This window comes from Protopterus annectens, chromosome 8.part0 (genome assembly GCF_019279795.1).
Source record: "Protopterus annectens isolate FY-2018-M chromosome 8.part0, PAN1.0, whole genome shotgun sequence".
In the NCBI taxonomy this organism is placed as follows: domain Eukaryota; kingdom Metazoa; phylum Chordata; order Ceratodontiformes; family Protopteridae; genus Protopterus; species Protopterus annectens.
The window spans coordinates 1,093,880,853-1,093,904,788 of NC_056741.1; the positions used below are offsets into that span (position 1 = coordinate 1,093,880,853).

The 23,936-nt window shown below is 39.4% G+C and overlaps 1 protein-coding gene across 5 annotated transcripts in view; it reads right to left on the minus strand.

The window, feature by feature from the left end:
- LOC122809244 (interferon-inducible GTPase 5-like) overlaps positions 1-23,171 on the minus strand; it is a 171,132-nt gene extending 147,961 nt beyond the window's left edge. For 2 of the 5 annotated variants that reach the window (XM_044080566.1, XR_006365878.1), the window contains exon 1: positions 23,076-23,160. Coding sequence is in view for 1 of the 5 variants with exons in the window: in XM_044080565.1 (XP_043936500.1) it covers positions 10,138-11,376 (1,239 nt within the window). In the remaining 4 variants the exon portion in view is untranslated. Of the gene's footprint in view, positions 1-796; positions 871-9,884; positions 11,384-23,075 lie in introns of those variants that run through there. The other 3 variants (XM_044080565.1, XM_044080568.1, XM_044080569.1) reach the window with 3 other exon arrangements.
- Between the last annotated feature and the right edge of the window lie 765 nt (positions 23,172-23,936).

A 23,936-nucleotide genomic window follows, 5' to 3' on the forward strand; every position in this document is an offset into this window, starting at 1 on the left:
CAAATTTAACACTACTTCTGACTAGCAATGTAGTGATAAAGACATGAGAATTACAGAAATAAGATGAAAAGGCAAGGGGAAAAAAGTGTTTTTATCATATTATCAAAAAAGACAAAAAAAAACTTGCCTTAGAAGTTTGCGGGCAATAAGGAAATGCTGTCCACAGTAAAACGCATGTCGCACAGACATCCACTTCACACACGGTTACAAATCACAACCTTACCTTGGCTTGAAGTTGAACCTAAAGTGTACACTGACTCACGGAGTAGTTCCCGTTGCTCCAGTCCAGTCCTCCGTCATTGCTGCCATTAAAAACATTGCCCGAGTAGTTCCCGGCTTAATCCCTGCTCGCAAACTCTGCCCGCTCGGCGAACTGCTGTTCTAAATATCCCCATTCCCGCCAGCTTGCAATTCAAATCAGCCAGCCGGAAATGATGATGTGAGCTCCTTGAGCTCAATTCCGACTGGCTGGTAGCCTGACGGAGCTGACGTCATTGCGCACGCGATGACGTCAGCTCCGACAGCGCGAAAATTTAAAAAAGGGAAAAATAATCGGAAATGAAAGGTGCCACTCGGGAATCGTGGCACCCCTTCATTTGAACCCCAAAACTTGGTAATAACCGAGAAATTCGGAACGGTTGGGAGGTATGCACAGCTGTGGTGTCTTCCCTAATTAAATATGCAATTAAAAGCCGAATACAAGTAAAACACAGTGTAAAGAAAATAAATCACGATATAAAAAACAGAAGCAATCAATAAAACAATACAAAATACAAGAAAGCAAAAACAAACTAACCTTTCCTTCACAGCAAGTTGTGTCAGAGTCTGGGTTAGCTTTTCCAGAAAAGCCTTGAAAATCCAGCCCTGATAGAGCTACTACACATTTGCAAGTCAAACAGAATGAGGGTCACCTAATCTAGGGATCTAAAATTAGTCAGTGACTCAATCAAAACATGCTAGAGAGACAGATATGCGTCTAACAGATGGCACCTACTTGGAACAGGCTTCCATTTACATTAAGGAGATACTTTCACTGGCCGTATTCAAATGCAGTTTGTATCAATGGATGGGGAACTGCAAATTCACACCTGAGGTAACATCTATGTCTCTTACAGAAAATGGCAATCTGTAAGATACTCAAGGAATAGGCACAAATCCATGCCATCCTCTTGTCCCAAGTGACCATATATTGGGTAAAACTGGGTTATATTGGCTAGGATTATAAGGGCTCTTAGGCTGTTAGCCAAGTAGTCTCCTATGAACCTATGAAGTTCACACCTCAGACAACTGCTCTGCTTAGGGACATATACACATTTTCATATGAGAGAACTTCATTATATTACATTTTTCTTCCTTACAGGTTCCACTCTTACTTTGTCATTAAAGCAAGCACAAATTGTATCCTTAGGGGTTGTCCCTGTCTGATGATATCAGAATATAGCCATTACATGTTTGAGTAAAAGTTGTGGAGCTTGAAAGGCAACAGTTTTCATATCTGTATGTGCATGGGATCTTAGGCTTTGACGTAGGTGGTGCGTGTGTGTGCCTATCTTTGCCTCTTAGCCATAGCCAGAGCATACTGTGCATGCCTCTGCCTGCCAGCACCATCTGTATCTGGTGGCTCTCCCTCAGACTCCTCATCTGTATCTGCTGCTATTGGCTGAACCGGTGGTCCTGCCCCTTGCTGTCCTTGTTGAAGCTGTTTCCTGAGAATTATATGTGTAATGTGGTACAGACTGTGAGTATTTGTATAGATGTGCCTGGGTCATACTGCAGGGTACCTTCTGCTGTGTCCAGACAATGGAACCTTGATTTGAGCAAACCAAATACACATTCTATGATAGTCCTAGTTTAAGCATGGGCCTTGTTATATCCTTGCTTGGTGGGGTTGTGTCGGTTTCTCCTGGGTGTCATGAACCAGGGCTCCAGTGCATAACCTGCATCCTCCACTAGATACACTTGTAGAAAGTCGCCCCTAGCAAACCTTATGTGCAGTTTGCAAGTATGCCATATGTGTGAGTTATGAAAACAGCCTAGGTTACTTGCACAGACATTGGAGATGATCTCTTGGGCATTACAGACAACCTGACAGTTTATACAGTGGTATCCTTTTCTGTTCATGTACCTCCATCCCTGTTCACTGGGTAGGGATTTTATTTCTATGTGTGCATGCAATCTGTGCCCCCCAACACTTCAGTCAAGTGTGCTATTGCATAAAATTCTTATATGGTTCTTGCTCTCTCCTGTGGGAGGTGTGAGAGACAGATGTGATCCCGTGCGTGTTCTAGCATTGCATTAAAAAACTGATGTAATACTCTTGAGGCTGATGGCTGTGAGACCCCTTAATATATCCCTTGGGGGTCTCTGGACAGTACCATTAGCTAGCATATGTAATGATACGCATACCTTTGTTTCCACTGGGATGGGTTCTCCACAATTTCCCCTGGAGCCTAAGGGAGGGTTGGCAAAGGTTGCATAGTTCCTCTAGTGTTCCCTTGTCCATCCTGCATCACTCTGCAATTTCTGTGTCATGCATTCCATGATAAATCAAATGAATCTAAATACCCTTCTTGCCTGAGATCTGGCAGCAGCAGCAGCAGCACCCTGATTTAAAGCCTGCTGCACATACAGCATGACGACAGCAGCAGCAACCCCTAACGTTTTGTTTTTCTGATACTAATCAAGCCTGTATTCCAAAGTGTTTTGTAGTTCAAGGCAAAAATGAGCACTGAGTGTAGACCATTGCTTTATAACTCCTGAATAGCTCTGCCATGTTGGATTGGTTAATTAGCATGTCATTTGGCTCTTTATGCTTTCATTAGCATATTCTGCTGTTTCCCTTTGTTTCGAGGGTCTAAGCAATTTAATGAATACCAAACAGTACTTATCGTGTGCAGGGTGTGCAGCACTGCACTGCCAATACAACAGCATGACTTAGTGTAACTGCTAATGAATTCGTCCCACTGTTTTTAAGGTGACTGCTACTGTTGAGAAGAAATGCTTAGGTATGTAACCAAAAGTTTGCTGATCAGATAAAGTCTGAAATCTTGGATTCAGCTTTAGATAAGGAGGTAGTGTTTGGCCCTTTTCTGGCAAACAAAACACAAAATAAAAATGGACAGAAGGTAACAAAAAAAATAGGGGTTCTTTCAGAAAAAGGGACAGATCAATAGTACAGAATAATTATAATGGCATTCCTTACCATTGTCCTGATCAATATCTCTGCAAATCTGTACTAAAAACTGGTCTTCAAAATTTCCCTTTGGCATAAGATTGTTTCTGAGTCCTACATGTTAAAAGTGGTTGCAGGAAGTTTACGGATGGTACTGGATACAAAAACCTCCATTCAGTGGAATACCGTCCCATTCCCCCAACCAAAAGGAATGTTTTCCTCATCATCCAGGGAGTACTAGAACCAGTGTATTTAAGTCAAAGGGGCAGACGCTTCTATTAATGAATGTTTCTGGTACACAAGAAAAAGTCTTCCTGGAGATCAGTTCTAAATCTTTAATTTTTAAATACATATGTGAAAGATCCAAAAATTCAAACTGCTGATCTTATAGAAACTATTACCTCTCATTCCTCATGACTTACTTGACAACTGTAGACATAAAAGATGCTTTCAATCATATTCCTGTAGCCATAGGCTTCAATAAATTCTTAGAAACTCTTTAGATTAGGTAACAGTACTCTCACTGATGTGGCACCTCTCACCTAAACTGAGGAGCAAAAGGAAAAAAAGTTGGTTCTTCAAACTGGCATGTTTCACTTCTCCTCTAAAGAGGAGCTCCAAGTTCCAATGTCTATCCTTCATCTTAAAGGAAAGACCAAAAATTCAAATCCACATACAAAGTGCTGAAGCAAGCCTTGCACTCCTGACTGTAAAGGTAGTACAGGAATTCACTTCCATACCAGCATTCAGAAATTCTGGAACAGAAATGAAAAACAATACTGCAATCACAGCCTCTAACACCTTGCACCTGTGACAGCTGCTCCTTTCTTCCCTCCTTAGCTATGCTTCTGAGTGAAAGCATCCTAATATGCTTACTCTATGCACTTCCATACCAACATGTCACCAACTACATGCCACTTTCATGTCTAGCACACATAAATCAGTTTCTAGAAATGCCCTAGTAACTGGTGATGCTACTGTTAAACCTACAGATTCAATACTATACAGGCTGGACAAGGACAGGGTTACAGTCAGCTGTCTCTCAGGATCCATGAATGCAGACATAACAAGGGCCCTCAAGACACTTTCTACCAGGAAGTATGACTACATCATGATAATAGTCCATGTGGATGCAAACAACCTAGCATGCAAACCCAAACAGATCATGCAAAAGGACATGCCGGAAATTGCCACCCAAGCTTTAGTCAAGGGTAAGACACTGGTTCTGAGTGGACTCCTCTGTTTACTATGAATGACGCCTAGATTAAGGAAAAGATAATTGGGTTCAACAATTTGCTAAGTAGTTGGTGTCATTCCAGTAGGATCCAGTATGTATCATCCTAGGACAACATGACCAACAGTCCAATTTTCTTTGCAAAAGATAGTATACATATCTTGCTCAAGGGTTTTTGCATACTGGCCAAAAGCCTTTGCTATCATATAGTGCCTTTTTTAGACAAAGGTCATCTAACTGAACATCTCAACTTAACAAACAAATCAAATCCCAAACTGGATTATATCAGTGTGGCTCTTCTCAATAATAGGAGTCTATACAACAAACTGCCTAATTTTGAAGTACTTCTGCATCTGAAATGTATCCAGATACGTACAGTTACTCAGGTATGGTTCAAATTTAAAGAAAACACACTCTCTGCCTGGTTTTTGTACCATCCATGCCTTTAAACCTATTGGAGATTACAGTGGAGTGTCACTGTTTGTCACTAACAGCACCCTGCAAAAGTTATACCTCGAGACACCCCTAGAAGGCTCATAGAACTCCAACTTACCTTACAAATGTCAAACATCCAACTTATTGCTTGTTATAAAACCCTTTGCATGCCCTCACATGAACATGCAAAATTCCTGCCATACCTAGAATATAACCCTATGAGAAACAGCTCATTAACCCTTGGCAGCTTCAACTACTCCGCCATAGATTAGAGTACCTATACTTCCAACGTAGTGCATGCTCAATCATTTTTGGATTGGGTAAACAAAAACCCCTCCCTGGATCAATTTGTCCACAAGCCCTTTAGGGGTGGGAACATTCTTGACTCTGTTTTTACAACTTCATCTCCTATCTGTTTCCTTCCCCTAGTCCGTCCCTCAATAGTTCAGTCAGTCCACCAGCTGGTTATCTTCACCATGAGAACCTCCACTCCCCCAGTAACAAACACCACTCTATTCAGAGAATAAAAAAGGCAACCCTCATTCAAGTATAGGATAACATTTCTAAATTTATCAAAATATTTCCACAGAGGACCTGGAATATGCAGTAGGCCACACTTAAGATCTTTATGCCTACTTAGACAAATGTATTGACTTAGCAGTATCCACCAGAACCAAACATAGTTGAAAATTCAAAAACAAACCACCCTGGTAGTCAGTCAACATAAACAAACTATATTATAAAAAAGAAGAAGCTGTTCAAATTACCAAGTAGGATCAGAACACCCTACCATGTGAATAATATAAAATTCTCACTAAGAAACTGAAGGACACTGTAAAGACCAGCAAAAGAATCCCATGAACTGAGGCTAGCAAGAAGGATAATTATAAGTATTGCTTCAATTATATTAGAAAACTAAGAAATAATTCACAACATGTTTTTGAGCTTTTCAACAATGGGGCCTCCCACTCAAACCTGAAGGACATTGAAAACTTACTAGCAAACAGGTTTTCTGCCAACTTCTCCACTAAAATTACCATCCCAACTCGAGTTACTCCTGTGTCACTTCTCCCGTGACAATATACAGGGTTGTCTAATTAATAGAATACAACATGCTCTTGCTAACCCCTCCCTCCTTAAACTGTTTAAACTAGGTCTACCTACAGGCTATGTCCTCACAACCTGGCGCCCTGCTGTACTGATGCCCCTCCACAAAGTTGGACCCACCATGGACCCTGGAAATTTCAGACCCACTAGCTGGACCCACCATGGACCCTGGAAATTTCAGACCCACTGGCCTTATGATTTTAATCTTTAAAGCCTTAGAACATGTCATCTGTGCAACTGTGGAAACAAAACATGCAACAAAAGTAAACATAAAAGGCTTATTTCAGCAAATGTATTAATGGAGAAGTGAAAATCAAGTAAAATCAAAATATGCACAAACTGCTTGCCTCTCTGTTGACATCTCAAGATGCATAATCATTTGATGTGTAAGGCTTTTCTACTGCATTCCTAACTTAAAGGAAATCATCAGTAAAGTGGGGAACATCACTGGAGTTCCAGGAGAAGCCATATGAAAACATAAATGTGAAACACCTGTAGGGACTGAGGGAAAATAAAATGAATTTCTCATCTTACTTGTCAAATAAAGCCTAAAGAACATAGCACACAGCACTGAAAAAAGGCTACAGAAATTACTGTGAACATGACAAGCTGTTAGCTGAGAGACAATACCTTCTATTTTAATGTTATTTTGAAATAATGCATGCTGTGGAAATCACCAATACCCTTTCTGTTTTTTACAAACCACTTTCCCAGTAATACGATAGGCAGACTGCTAAAGACAGCCAGGCAAGATGAAAATATGACACAAAACAAAATCTGTTAGCAAAAGCTACAAGTACCAGGTGTCAAATGTATGCCTTTGTTGCTCACAGCCATTAGACTGTTATGACCAAGTAATATATCACGTGTACAAAGTACAGTTCAGTCAGATACTTGCAGGATGTCAATATACTGCTTATTAATCCAGCAAACAGATTTAACTTTTCAATTGCCATCTGCTTCTTATTAGTATGTTTATGTAAAGAAGGGACATACTCGGAAAGAGAGAACAAAGCTATTCCATGTCCAGGCATCTAAACTGAGCCATACATTCAAGAAAATCCAAAAGGTCATAATACTGTGTCTAAAATGTTTATTCTATATACTAACATTGTTTTTCTGTTTTTACAAGAGTCAATTTTCAACACAGATTACCGCTGTCTTAATATTTATTTATTTTAGGTGAAAAATAAAATTGTCATTTCATTCAAAATCATGTAAATTCCTTACCTTAAAACACCATAACAAGTTAATAACCTTGCAAAACTGAAAATAATGAATTCATTAACTTGTTTTGTTCTTTAGTAATAATTTTAATCATTGTTAAAGTAATATCAAAAGAACAAATCCACAGAGGCTGAAACAAGCAAACAATATGAAACGCAAGAAAAACTCTGCAGTATGCATAATTTATAGTTACAGAATCAAGGAGAGCATCATAAATGTGTTTTCACAAATACTTTATTTTTACTCAGCTATGAAGATCTAGTAAAACAAAACATATTTTTAGAGGGGCTGTCTGATGATCTAACTACCTTATCTGTTAGTGTACTATATCTGGTTTAGATTTTATCAGATATGTAACCTTTCTTGCTAGAAGATGCTAGATGTGGTGGTCAAAAATGTCAGTTATCATTACTGCAGTATACATATGACTACCACTCATGGTGTCCGTGACTGAGGTTAAGACATAAGAGTCATTAGAAAACATAAGAGATTACTCTAGCACAGCCTAACATGGTGAAACACAACTCTTGGTAATCTTCATGCAAACATCTTTGACAACACAAAGCTTCAAACCAATGCAGACCAGGTTTGGGGAATTGGGTAGTGGACTTAGTGACCAGCACACACAGTATCATCATTGGTTGTCTGTGGTATGGGAAATGTTAGGGTGTTTTACATTATGAAGTTAAACAAATAGTCGAACAACTGCATCAGGGTTAAAGGTTTTGACTTCATTCAGGACAGATGGAGATCTCTACTGATATAATGATCTGCATCTGTCTGAAAGGGGAAGTAGGATCCTAGCTGAAAGGGTTTGTGGTTTAATTAACAAATATCTGAGGCAGCCAGTAGCCATCGAGAACCGTTAACAAGCTTCTTCCTGTGGTAAAACATTTGATTCTGTCAGCCTTCACTTGCTTGCTGTCTGAGCTTGAAAAAGTCACTTAACCAGACAGTGCTTCTGAGGCAATTGGGAATTTGGGCTAGGCTCCTCAATGATCTACAGGACTGCAAGCCAAGAAACAACTTATGAACCTATGAGCCTAAGGAGGAGGGAGGGAGGAAGGTAGGTACAGTAAAGCATCCATGAATTCCATGTTTTTCAACCAAAATGTCAGAGTACTTATAAAGTCCTGCTAGGCAAAGAGCAGAGGCTTAGGGAGAAGTGCTCCACTGCATGTTGCATAGCTAATTTAAGACATTGACTAATTGCACTCTGTATTTCTGTTTATTTAGATTAGACAGAGAAGAATCACATCACAGTGGATATGTGCAAAAACATTAAAAACATATGTAAAGCAGTATGCATGTCTTATGCATGGGCAATAAACTCAAATCAATGAATAACTTGATATGCTTCTTCTGTGCTGGCAAAAAAAAAAGGTGACTGAGCTGATTAGCTGAGATGTTACCAATGTGACCTAATTTACCGAACTCTGGAGTATATTTAATAAAGGGACAGTGATGAGACATATCCAGTAAAATTCAAATGTTAAGGTACTAAGAGGCTGAGGGGAGCAATTGCTAAGACAAGCTAAAACTGAATGATGTAAGAAGATTAGAATGTGAAATTTTGCAGAATGTGGAGAATGTACTAGATCATGGTGATCTCCATTTATAGAAAGATTTGTTAATTGTCCATGAAGAGTTGGTGGAATTTTAAAACTGTAATTTTCCATAATTGTATATTCCCACATTTAGAGTGATTATTTTCCATTTGTTGATCCATTACACATTCTTTAGTCATGTTGTTAGATTTTTGTATGTGGAATCTTCGTGGAACAGTGTTGCTAGTCTCACGTCGCATGTCATGAGTCATGAGGATGTTTCGAACATTGGTATTTTTCAGATTGTAATAGTATATATATATATATATATATATATATATATATATATATATATATTAATAAAATACATTTAACAGGGTAAGCCACGGTGGTGCAGCAGTAGCATTGTCGCCTCCCAGCAACAGGTTCTCCCGTTCGATTCTCGGCTGGAGCACCTTCTGTGTGGAGTCTGTATGTCCTACCCGTGGTTGAGTGGCGTTTGAAAGACATGCGTGAATGGGTGTGCCTTCGTTGAAGGTTGGGCGTCGGGCTGGCACCTCGGCACCATAAAAATCGACTGCCAATCATTAGCAGACTGGAGTTCCACTGTGGCGACCCCTACCCAGGAAAAGCCGAAAGAAAACAAACAACTTAGATAAACAAACTCCTGAACTAGAAACATGTAAAAGTGAAGGCAATACATATACATGAATAAAGCAAAAAATAGCAAGTCACCAGAAGAGTAAAAGGAAATGAGTACCTGTTTTCTTAGAGGGAAATATGATACTTGAACTAAGGACACAGATGGCACAACTACTTTGACAACCTTCAATGGAATAAAAACATAAATGATAGAAAGAGATGCCTGAATGAGATATAACCTGAGGGACACAGTTCATAGGACGAAAGGGTGGATAAAATAGGAGATATAACTCTCTAGCAAAAGAAGAGATCAAACAACAAAATGTGCAAAATCAAAAAAAAAAAAAATAGAAGCAGAGTAAGACAATGTAAAAACTGGAAATTGCAAGACCATCTGCACAAGATTGTACACAGGATTCTTCCAAATGAAGAGGGAAATGATAAGAAAATGATACATTGTAATCTTATAGTGGTAAAGAAGGAGAGATTTATTAATACGAAATGATACATTGTAACCTTATAGTGGTAAAGAAGGAGAGATTTATTATGCAAGATGCAAAAACAGGACACCTTGACTGCAGCCAACCTACGTGCAGGAATATTCTTGATACTGCTGTGTTACTTCAGTGCACAATGTAAACACAGTTAAAAGGTTACTGTAACGAGCAGTTGATTCCTCTACCTTGGTGTTAAGTCTACAAAATATCTTCTACTCTGCCTGCTCTAATCACCTCTGTTTTGGTGTGATCCTCATCTATTTACAGGACACTCTCTCAATCAAAAATCAAGTAGGCGTCATCACCACTGTATGCATCTTCAGACTTTTCTTCCTCCGCATCCCCCAATGCCCTCCTTAACACTCTTTTGGAGTCTTGAGCAAAGTCATCCAAGGAGCTGTTGAGCAGAGTATAAGCAGCGGCAAATGACACCCCTCCAGAAACAAGAACTCCAACTACTGGCACCCAGTTTTCCACCATACTAAGGACACTACTACTACTTAAAGCAGCCTCATTTAGCAAGGATTCTACTTTGTAATTTGATATGTCTTTCCCAATAGTAGAATGTATTGCAGTTTTGAGGTCATGTGGTGATTTGTTCATTTGGTTGGCAAGCTTGCAGAGTGACGAATCATCAAGCCCAAAACTTTGCTGATAAGAAGTCAAGGTTTTTGTAAGTAAAGGGATGCTGTTTTGTACTGAACACCCAGGCAACACTGAAGCAAGGCAAACTGAAAGAGCTTTCTTCCAAACATGACCTTTCAGAGATTCCTTCTTTTTCTCAATAGATGCAGCAGAGATGTTGGGGAGAGACAAGAGGAAGGCATGTCGTTTGTGCTTATCAAGTTCTTCTGCCAGTGTGTCTTGAAAGTACTGAAAGTCATACTTATTAAGCTCAAAACTGGATAAAAGAAACACCTTGGCAGACTGAATACTGTGATGTTCCAAACATTGAATGCAGTTTCTTCTTATTTCATTGAGGACACTCTCTTCACTGAACATAGCTTTACGACGTCTCATGCTAGCATCAACATCAAGGTCCACTTTAGAGCGCACAAAGTAAAACTTTTTGTTCATTGCTTTGATTGCTGTTGCCAGCCTAGCAGGGTTTTCTCTGAAGCGTTCAGATGCAACAATAATAAAAAAGTCATACTGATTAAAGGTGACCTGCTCTAGGTACTGATTTGGTTGAAAGCTGGGTGTTCCTATACCTGGTAAGTCCCACAACTGCACATTTGGGAGTTTGGGGTGGGGATAGACAATGGGCACCATCGTTGTTTCTGTGACTCCAGTTGGGGCAGCATCTTTATCTTCATCACTGAGTCCTCGAAGAGCATTAATAAAAGTGGACTTCCCAGCACCAGACTCTCCTGTCACAGCGATGTTGAGCTCAGCCTTCTCCAGTGAATCTAGGAGATTGTGTATTTGAGCTGCGACTTCTAATACCACTTTTGACTGAACTGTGTTTTTCATCTCAGTCAGTTCTTGTTCAGATATAGTCTGTAGGCCTGCCATGATATTCCTAGAAAGACAACAGAGTCCCCTATTAGCTACATCTGCTCACTTTGCTTATCAAAACCTATACATGTCTTACAGTACAGTCATGCATTATAGTTATATATCAATTGAAAAATGAAATCCGTGAACTTGAAAGTACGGAATGATAGTAATTATTAGCTATTTATTTAGTGTGAAGTTAGCTGAAACTCAGATGTGATACAGAAATGAATATTAACTCCTGAGTGCACAGTAGATAGTAATGTCACAGCTTGTTATACTATCAACTGTTAAGAAGTCTTACATCCCCTCTGCTATAGCTGGGACTGACAGCAGCAAGACATAAAAACACCCAGAAACTAACAGAAGGTGATATGTCATCCAATAAAAACAAAGTTTCATTTATTTTTACATATGCTAGGATGGCTACAATTATGCATTATAATAAGCATATTTAAATATGCCATACGTACATGACTATACCAGCGCGGTAACCATTTGAAAAGTCAGGGCCCACATGAGTGAGTCTTGAAGTACAGAGACTGAATGGCTGAAAGAATTGACATGTATATACCATGTCTGGGTTGGCCATTTTTAGGAATAAACCCTTTTCTCTGAGGTATGGCAATCTCAGAGATGGGTAACTTTCAGATTCACTCTTCTGCAGTTTTGGTCTTTTTGGTCTGTCAGCATTCGATGTTACAAGTAATGACATTTTAATATGGAGTCTTGTAGGGCAGGTATAATACCTGCACTGCTGCTGCTACACCATCCACTGGCCAGCCTCCCTATCTGCTCTAACTTCACTTTTGGACAAGACCCCGGATACTTAAATTCCAACCCTTGAGGTAGCTGATCCCCCTCCACAGCTGCAAACAGTAACATACTGTTTTCCAGGAGACCATGATACCTCATTTGGCATTCTTCATTTTATCCCTGCCACTTCACACTAGGTAGTCAATCAAGTCATTCACTCCACTGCATGTTGGAGATCACTTCGCTTGAGGCAAAGACGACAACTGATCAGCAAACAAAAAGTTGCAGCCCTATCATCTCTAAACCAAAGTAACTATGTAAAAGAAATGTTTATGTCCATCAACTACTAAATAACCCACAGAGGTTCAGTCTTTATTAAGCATGGGCTGCTGCCTCTCTTTGTTTTATTGTATAGATTTTTAATGTTATGCAGCATACTTTTTTGCTTCTCCTCTTTTGTTAAATTGTTGACAGCTGATGGGGTGTAAAAAGCTGCACTCTTACTGCTTTAGCTGTCAACATGAGGGAAGTTTTATCCAACTTCTGCAGAACTGGTTAAGGACAGGGTTCTGTTTGCAACTTCCAAGTTTCAGAATTGCTGAAAATGTGTTCTCTATAATTGTGCATGCAGTGTCTAATCTGGACCATAGGGTCACTAAATGCAGAAACTTAGTGACTATTCATTCTCAGTCCTAAGGCACAAGACCTGGAATGTGCTACCTGCTATGACTTAGCTCAAACTCCTTATACACCTCACTCAGATTGCCTCTATTCCATCCACTCCAGCCTAATTCTTTGACTGCACACTTTGTTAAAGCTAGCCTCGACATTACCTTAACTATCCTTCTGCCTTAAAGGCAGCTTCAGCACTGTCTTGACCTCAACTTTACCAGTATAAAGATCACAGCTACGTCTAGCATTTTGTACCTGCACATATTTTATATTAACCACTAAATTAAATATAAAAGTGTTCTTCAGTCATTCGTTTTGTGATTCTACATCTGGCTGTTAAATAATTGCTGTTCATTACGAGTGTGACTACTTATTCGATGATTACTATCCTTATGTAACTCAGTATGTAGTGACTGTTTTTATTCTTATTATAAAGCACTTACTCAGTGAGGTACCAGTGTAAAGCACTGTGAGGGTCCTGTTATGTGTTTAGTAAATGTGTTCCATGGCGCAGAGAGTTACAGAGAAATATATGTTAATTCCAAAACTGCTGTATCTTAGTGTATTGCCTCTCCTCTAAGGTATAACAGTTTCAGAATATATAAATAACACGGGTGTTGGGGTATAGGGGGTGTGCCTCCTGCCAAAATATCTTTTTAGGTGTAAAACTGAGTTTTGTACCTAGCTGCTGCATTCCAGGGATCACGCCTTTTTTAAGACTTGCAATGAAGAGTCACAAAATTCAGAACTCAAATCATGTACAATAACACTCAGTCTGTGGTGACCACACTTTACTGTTGCCTTTGCATGTACTAGGCGATGGCTAAAGCTGGTTTACATAAACTGATTTAATATCCCAGTCAACAAACACAGGTGCATATAAATAATCAGGCTGAGTGGCTCCCACACCTCTCCGAAGAGATCCCTAAAAGAAAAGTGTTTTAAATGCTTCTACCTGGAGGCACGGTAGTAAATGATCTGATTTGTTACTGACTCCTTTCTTCCTATTTAGTTGTGTAAGACATACAGCAATCATTAGGTCACTTGTTCTTTTTATTACAAGTATTTTGGTGGTTGCACTGTTTACTTGCATTTTTTTATTTTATTTTCTGTTCAACAGAAAATCAGTCAGCAGTTCAGGATTGTTAACTTAAGTGAAAACAAAATCATTGACTGACTGACGTTTTGCTGTAAACAACCCCCAAAACACACACACGCACACGCACACTCACACGCGCAGATGCGCACACACGCACACACACGCACACACACACGCACACACACAAACACACACACACACACACACACACACACACACACACACACACACACACACACACACACACACACACACAAATAAATCTTTGAATTCTTACCAAGCACAGTATCATCTAGGAGGTCAATACTTATATGCAAACCTGCTTCGGTCTGTCTTCCACATATATAATAAATAAAATGAATACACTTCCTAGCATGAATGAAACTCAATTCTTTTAGACAGAAATAGGATTTCATATATTCATATTATTTATTTCTCCCTTCACATAAAACTTACATTAAACATTATGTGGTTATATAAAATCAAGAGTGGTTAGTGAACCTGAAAGCCAAAGTTGATGTTACATAGCATCACTTTCTTTATACCTATCTCAGGCAATTCAAATATATTCTTAGAAATGACTCATTAATATTACAGCAATATGGAATTCTAGGTCTATATGTTACTGCATAATAACATTACTCTTAAGAAGTGAAGACATTTCTACCCATAACTTGCATTTCTGTGAACTATGACTGGCACTCGTGCCAACTGCTTCTGCTTCGGGCTCCACGGCAAGAAAGACTGATGTAATGGCGTCGGCGGACTGTTTTATACCACTGACAACCTGATATCAGTCCTGGAGCGACAGCAACCAGCACAGAAATACTAAGCCTCTGGTATTCAGGCTGACTGAGGGCTATCCCTGACAGGATAACCCAAATGTGATGACTGCAACAGTGAAGCACGAAGAACATCTCGCCTTTCTGTGAACTATGTTGCTTTACAACAGTACATACCCTGTCATAACTTTTTGCTGAACATTTATAAGTTATTTGCTCTGTCAGGTAATGAAAATAAAAATACTGAAGAGTCTGTTTGAACTGTAAAATGATGACAAATAGACAAAAAGAATAGAAGAATTAGAAAAAAACTGGCATTCAAGGTTTTTAAACAACTGAAACAGTCTTTAACAATCTCTTTTCAGTTTAGCAAAAGAGCAAGAGGAGACCCTGCAGATGTTGAAATTCTTTCAGACAACCAGGGCTTACAACCAATCATTATGAGCTAGGTCTGAAATGGTTGTTATTTTCCATGGGAATTATGTATAATTCCCAGGATGCACTGCAAGTAGGAAGACTGCAGGTGTTTTTCATTAGATGATTAAGGCAAGACAACGTACCCAAAACTTTAGTCATAGGTGACTATAGTCAGGCACACTGATGTCCCACTCCCCAGGCAGAACAAGGAGAAGATTACAGTCAGCTGTCTGTCGGGTGCCAGGATCCACCACATAACACATGCACTCAAGTCACTCTACAACAAGTACAAACACGACTGTCATTGTCCATGTTGGAGTGAATGACTTGAGACGTACCACCCTGGACTACATGAAAGGAGACATGGAAGAGCTCTTGGACCATGTGGCCCAGGCAGGTATGACCCTAGCCCTGAGTAGCATCCTGCCTTCGCCCAGAATGATACCACAGTATAAGGACAAAATGACTGACTTCAACAATTGGTTAAGCTTCTGGTGTCATTCAAAGGGGATCCAGAATCTGTTGCCTGGGACGACATGATCGACAGATCACAATGCTTTGCCAGAGATGGTCTGCACCTGTCGCCCCTGGGATTTAGGTTACTGGCTAAGGCTCTTGCCACCCCTATAGTGCATTTTTTAGGCAAAGTTCAAAGGACAAAACCACCACCATAACAGGTACAAACATGCAAAATCTGAAGGTAATGCTACTCTGTGCTAGAAGTCTAAACTTCAAAATGCACTCTCTCAAGGCACTCCTAAAAATGAATTACATCGATATCTGTACAGTAACTGAGACCTGGTTCAAGGCTCCAGAGAGCACCCCTGCAATACCAGGCTACAACTCTTACCACACTTTTCGGCCGCCAAACCAGGACCGAAACACTAAAGGTGGAGGTGTGTCCATATTCACCAAGGATATTCACACCACCAGGCTAGTTGCCCAACACAATGCGTCTGAAATTCTCCAGGTGCACCTAACACTAGGTAAGACTTCAATCCAAATTGTAGCTTGCTACAGCTCCCCCACCATGCCCCAAGATTCTCACTACACCTTTCTAAACATACTGGAAAATATTAAGATACAACCAAACACCCTAATACTGGGTGATTTCAACTACCCTGCCATTAATTGGGAAAACTACTCATGTACCAACACCTTTGCCCAATGGTGCTTGGAATTCATAAATTCCAATGCCCTGGATCAACTAATCCATAGTCTCACCAGGGGCTCCAATATCCTACACCTGGTCATTACCAACATGGGAAATTAATGCTCCACACCTATGGTCATCCCCTTGTTGGTCAGGTCTGACCATAAGCTAATCACTCTTGACATCCACATCCCTCCCCCACACCCACATTAAGGAAACCTCCGTAAAAAAAACTACTCCAAAACTAACTTCAGGCTACTCAAGTCAGAAGTGACAAACTTCATTACACCCATTCAGATGGGAACTGAAAGTTCGACTGCTGAATCCTACACTAAGGCACTGTACGAGCACATCCACTCGTGCATGAATCATGCCGTCCCAAATAGAACCAAGATACTCTCCTCCAAAAAAGGAAGCCAATCTGGTAGTCCCCTGCCATAAACAAACTTTACAACAAAAGGAAGAAACTGTTATAGAAAAGAAGAAAATCCCAGGATGCAAAAAACTCCCTTACCAGCCTCAGTAAGAAGCTGAGATCCCTCATAAAATCCTCCAAAGCCAGTTACAAAAATAAAACTGCCAAAGATTATAAGACAACCACAAGGCATTCTATAGCTATGCCAAGAATCTAAATGGCAATGTTCAGATCTGCTCTGAGGTACAACAGAATGGCATTAAATATACTGTTCCAAGGATATTGCCAATATCCTGGCAGATCGATTTAGTGCCAACTTCATTGCCCTCTTACCCCCTAAAGGGCCCATCTCAATACCAAAAGATTGTCAAATTCCGGTAATAATAGCCACACAGGCTGGTAAAAACCACACTCTCCAAAGCTAAGAATACAGCATCCATGGGACCAAATGACATCCCGGGCTGTGTACTACATGAACTACAAAATGAAGTGGCACCTCACCTAAGTGTCATGTTTAATCATAGCCTCACCTAAGGCTTTGTGCCCACTGAGTAGTGCACAGCTACAGTTATCCCACTCCACAAAGGGGGATCCACCTTGGATCCTGGGAACTACCGCCCCATCAGTCTGATGAGCCTGATCTGCAAGGCCATGGAACATATTATCATGGAACTTATAAACAAAGACACTGGCAACCTTCAAACACAGGACCCCACCCAGTTTGGGTTTGTGAAGGGCTGATCTTGTCTCCTGAACCTGAGTGAATTCTTTGAATCAGTCTCCAGAGCCGTTGTCGAGGGTAAGGCAGTCCACACAGCCTATCTGGACCTTGCCAAGGCCTTCGACACCATCCCCCACTCTGGAATCATAGATAAACTTATTAAGCTGGGCATTAATCCCTATGTCACTCGATGGGTTGCCAACTGGCTTACTGACAGAACCCACACTGTAAAAGTAGCTGACTCCAAATCCAGCTCCAGGCAAGTGGAATACCTCAGGGTTCAGTCCTGGGACAACTCTTGTTTGGCATCTACTTCTCTGAAGTACAGGCCAACATTAAGGGACTCTGGCTAACAAAGTTTGCAGATGACTGCAAACTGGGAGCCATTATTGAATCTCTAAATGATGTGGATATTCTACAAAAGGGCCTTACAGAAACAGATGCTTGGTGCCAGAGCCATGGGCTCAAGCTCAGTGCCAAGAAATGTATAGTTATCCCCTTTGGGAAAAAACATGTACCCGTGAATTACCATATAGGTGGCAGTACACTAAACACCGAAAGTGTGATAAGAGACTTAGGGACACAGGTGGACAGTGGTCTCACCTTCGATAACCACATCGCCACAACAGTCAGGAAATCCTTCTATGTGGCACACCTCATCACTAAGGGCTTTTCACCAGAAAAAAGGAAGCCATTGTCCCACTATACTCATCCCTCATTCGACCCATTATAGAATACAATGCCCCATTTGATATGTAACTCTCAAGACATCTGCAACAACTGGAAAGGCTGCAGAAATACCTCACTAAAAAAATCACAGGCCTAAAGCAGATGCCCTATGCTGACCGTCTAAAAAAACTCCAGCTATACTCTGTCGCATATCATCTGCTCAGAGGTGATCTCTGCTTAACATACAAGGCCATGTCAAACCCTGAGCTGTTGGACATGCTACACTTAAAGAAATCCCAATCCCTCAGAGCCACATGCTCCAGGGATCTAAACCTTGTCATCACAATGAACAAAACATGCTGGAGGGATAGGTTCCTGACCCAGAGACTCCCCAGACTCTGGAACAGACTGCCCATACATGTCAAGCAGAGCACTTCTTTGGCCCACTTCAAAAGGAACACTGACGATTAGATGGACGATAGGAAATTCATCCCGGGGATCACGTCAGTCGCCCTGCTAGACACGGGTCCAGGGAAGTAAATATTGTGGGAAGAAATAGCCAGGGAATTGTTATGGCTAGTCTTGTATAGGCCCTAGGGCTGATAGCCTAGTACCAACCTATGAACCTATGTGCACTCACCTAAGTGGTACTGAATGCAAACAGTACATTGTAGCATAAGAAGGGTATTATTTCTTCTATACAGAACAGCATACCTCTGGGAAAACAATAATTGGGGGGGGGGTGTCCCAAAAATAGGGGCAGATTTCAAATATTACCCTTATAAATTTAGAAAGTTGCTAGAATAACAGGATTTGTGTTAGCATGCATTTTCTGAAGGATATGAAGTCTGAAATTCAAATGTATGCCATTATTAAGTGACTCCAATCCTCAGTGATTTGGCAGAAAACCACAAATTTTATGAGGAACAGGCCAAAAATAAGAGGCAAATATCTGGACATTCTGTGAAAACCTGGACAACTGAGATGCATGTAGATAGGTCAGCATCCTAGGTGCTTCACACTGCCAACAGTAAGTGCATGAGAAGGCAGCACAATGAAACAGTCTGCACATATGTCTCAAAGGCCATGAGTACCTCTGCCAACTCACAACAGAGTTCTGTGTAGTTAATTATTGAAGCAAAGTTCCCCAGACTATGAAACAGATTATGATCTAAACTTTAGTTTGCCACCTAAGACAGCGCCAAAAATCTTCAAAAATAAAGCACTCTGAATAAAAAAAGAGAAACTGCACTGTAAATAAAATGGATTAATCCATTCATGTATTTGAATGACAAAATGTAACTCTTCCAGGGTGCAGTTTCTCAGTCTTCTCTGGGTTAAGGAGTTTATCCTAAGGACTTCAGACACATTTAGACCAGCAGACAATTTAAATGACAGCTTTGAATAGTTGTATTAGGGATTTCCTTGTGGGATATTTAACAGAAAACAGTTGTGATAAAAATGTTTAAACATACAATAAATTCAAATATTTTGTATTAAGGAATCACTGTATGTTGCAAGAGACAGGATGGTAATATTTCATTTTACTACTAGTCTAAATATATACAAATTAATTTCCATTTCAAACACGATCAGCGATTCATACCTCTTAACCTCCAAGCCAAAAGTGTGTGAGAGAGGGTAGGTCCAAAATGAGTGACAATTTTAAATATTGTTCTTAGAAACTTAGACACCTGCTAGAATGATGGAATTTGTGTTAGCATGCATTTTTGGAGGATATGAAGTCTGAAACTGAAATGTATGTCATTATTCAATGACTTGATTCCTCAATGATTTGTCAGAAAAGTACTCATTTTATGAGGAGCATACCAAAAATATGAGGCAGAAATCTGTAGTGCTGAGAGGTATTCCAGCATGCATGGATGCAGACAGGCATATACTATATAGGACATGGTATACAAATCTATTTTTAAGAAAATTAAATTTTCCCTAGCACAAGGGTACCAAATATACTAGATTATAATACATAAAATTAAAAAGAGGCAAGTGATTAAGAAGAGAAAATAACTGTTGTCAGAGTGATGTACGATTTGTTACATAACTAGGTATCCTGTTAAATACTTAAGCAATAACCGACGACGTGGTGTGGTATATTGATGATTTACCCATGGTTGGCATGGTTTTATCACGAGGGCGAAGCCCGAGTGATTAAATAAAGCCAACCATGGGTAAATTTCAATATACCACAACTGCGGAGTCAGTTATCGCTGTTATACAATGACATTATTTAAGAAAAAAAAATACTTACTTTTCTTAAATAATGTCTTTATATAACGTAGCATTACTGTTTTTCCACGGCTGGTGGCATACTGCTTCCTTGTGTTGATGTACTGTGCATGAGTATGGGAATTGCGTTCCCATGCATACCCAGTACATCAATGCTTTGAAATGGAAGCAACAGAGAAAAGAAAGTTTCCGTTGCTCCGTCTTTGTTTTCTTTTTTTTTTTTTTTTTTTTTAATTAAAAAAAAACTTTAGGGCAGTTTAGGGGTAGGAGAGAGACAGCATGGAAGAAATACAAGGGATATCAGGTATGTGTGTTTAAATAACGTACCTGATTTCTCTAGTATTTTGTCCAAGCTGTCTCTCTGGTATGTACGGAGTCGGGGCTAAAGATTTTATTTTTACTTTTTAAGAAATAAAAATAAAATTTAAACAATATACCAATGGAAAGAAGTCTGGGTGACCGGCCATTTTTCTGTTGGTATATTGTGGGATTTACAACAGGCACACTGGTTGGGCTGGCCAATCAGCGTGCATGTTTTTGAATATTAATGGAGAGTCATTGTATAATTCTGATGTAATCATTTTTACCTCAGTTTTGTATTTGTCATTCATTTAGAGGCTATATACCATAGCTAGCAGGATAAATATGGATGGTGAGGCATTAACACAGGAGTGAGGTGTACAAATCAGGGATTTCTCATTACTACCATGGGGAGGGGGGAAGGCAACATGCTGGAAGATGTACATGTATGGTATTTTCAGTTATAAAAACAGTGAGACGTACAAATCAGATACTTCTCATTAGTCCCATGGGGAGGGCAACATTCTGAAGGATGGTGTACGTGTATAATATTTTCAAGTACACTCCTGGCAGTGTTTGTCTGCATGAACATATGGATGGTATATATATATATATATATATATATATATATATATATATATATATTTATATATACGGTACTCTTGTACTGTATACTACTGTTTAAAACTGCAGTTTTCATCTGCAGGGAAATATGGATAGCATATATATGGAATTCTTGTACTCCATACTGCTGTTTAAAACTGCAGATGGTGTACATGTGTAATATTTCCAAGTGCACTCCTGGCAGTGTTTGTCTATATATATGGTACTCTAGCAGTACATACTACTGTTTAAAACTGCAGGTTTTATCTGCAGGGACATATGGATAGCATATATATGGTACTCTTGTACTCCATACTGCTTTTTAAAACTGCAGATGGTATACATGTATAATATTTCCTGGTGCACTCCTGGCAGTGTTTGTCTGCATGAACATATGAGCGGCACATATATGGTACTCTTTACTGTTTAAAATAGTAAAAATGACTAAACCATACTTAAATAGAACTTGCCCAGACACTGTGAATATACCAAAGAAGAGAGATCATAACAAGGTTAACAGGACAAAGAAACATTTAAAATAATAGTGACAGGAAATAAGCAACCACAGTAACAAGAATCAGAAAAAAATACCCGTGTGTGTGTGTGTGTGTGTGTGTGTGTGTGTGTGTGTGTGTGTGTGTGTGTGTGTGTGTGTGCTTGTGTGTGCGCTTGTATGTGTGTGTTGGTGGCAGTTGTGGAGAAGGTAAGGTTACTCGACGTAATAAAATATAATAGTAGAGTACAGAAATTTTGAAAATGCTGTGAGCATATGTTTCTAGGATACATAAAAGTCCAATTTTATATGTGTACTAAAAACAGTGAATCACAAAAATAGTATTCAGCAAAGTAATGTGTAGGCACATACCTCTCAACTGTCCAGAGTTTTGTAGAATGTCTAGATTTTTGCCTCATACTTTTGATCTGTTCCTCATTAAAGTTATGGTTTTCTGGCAAATCACATAGAAATGAAGTCTCTAAATAATGATATACATTTGAGTTTTAGACTTCATACCCTTCAGAAAATGCATGCTAATACAAACCCTGTTATTCTAGCAACTTTCTAGGTTTATAAGAGCATTATTTAAAATCTGCAACTATTTCTGCTCCTTTTTCCTCCATTATTTTAATTTTTGTCCTGACTTCTTGAAGTTGAGAGATATATGTAGGCGTAATAAATTAATTGCTCATATTTAGCCTATATGATAACTACATGCTTTAGACTGCCGTGCATTAGTGGCTGAAGACCACTAAATATATTTAGCTCCACAGTAAGGAGGTACTAGAGGCAAGAAAGCTGGCCATCTGCTGTTAGACTTCTTCCTTAAACAAAGTGCTTAAAATGTTAGCTATAGTTAGAAAGATGATGCTGATACATATGTAATTTCTACAGTAGTCAAAAACTACAGACTGAGGTACTACAGTCTGAGATGATTCCCTCCAAATTATCTGCCACTGATGTACTTTGACCACAAAGTTGCACAGCCTCTGATATCACATAATTCTAACATCTACTGCTCCTTGTTTTTTCTTTCTTTCTTGGGAACATGTACATTATGTCTGCTAAACAATCAGTTTACACCATAGGTTAAAAACAACATGTGGCTTAATTCTATAACTGTCTAGTAATCATGCAAGCCCCAGCACGTGTTTATACAAATCAAACCATTTGTTATGTAAATTTGTATCATTTGAACTGCTAGACAGTGCTAAAAATAACTGACTGCACAGCGATATAATGCATTTCATTTCATAAATCCCCATTTTCTTTTATAAAAAAAAACACATAGAAAAGTTTATAAACAGTGACATTTGATACTGAAAATAAGACAACTGACCTAGCGTATTACTGCTCAAGAGATTATTAAAGAAAATATTAAATTTACCCGCTCTATATTGCTTGTAGTCTGGAAGTGAAGTAAATCAGATTAAAGTCCAAATGATTCACAATGTGAGGTAACTTACTAAGAAAGAAACTGAAACTTCTGAATTATATATAATACCCTTTCAGTTCCATGAAGTCTTACGAGTTGGTACTACTGATTTAGCTGTACCGCCATCTAGTGAGTACATTGGGAATAACAGGAAAATATTCTGCTTTTGCATTCATGGGTTTGTTCATAGGTTAATAGATGTTTACTAGGCTCACAACCACAAGGGCCTTTTGAAGCCTAGTCATGCATCCCAAACCTCTGACGAGTTCTGGTACCCTTGATAATGTAAGCAGAGACTTGGGAGATGAAACATGTAGAAGCAGGGACCTGGGAGATGAACAATTTGTAAGCTACCTTTGTGGCCATTAGAAACACAGGTGTCAAACCAGGGATGAATTTCCTGTTCCCCCATCCAATTGTCCAAGTTGTACTTGAATTGGGTTAGGGAGGAACTCTACTTCACATGGACGCGGACCCTTTTCCAGAAAAGGGAGTAGTCTCTGGGATACATACCTGTGTCTCTAGGAGGTCCTATACACACAGATATATATATATATATATATATATATATATATATATATATATATATATATATATATATATATATATATCACAGGCAATGTTTAAGTCTTCAGAATAGGTAATTTTGGTGCTGTTTGTTTTTTGGGTATGCTGGAGGTCCATCAGGGTGGGGTCTGACAATGATATATATGCCAGGCATCTCTCTCCCTTCAACAGCCTGTAGGAGACAGAATACTGGGATAGGGCTTTGAGGCGGTCTGCATAGGGTATGTTATTTACATCCTGTATTCT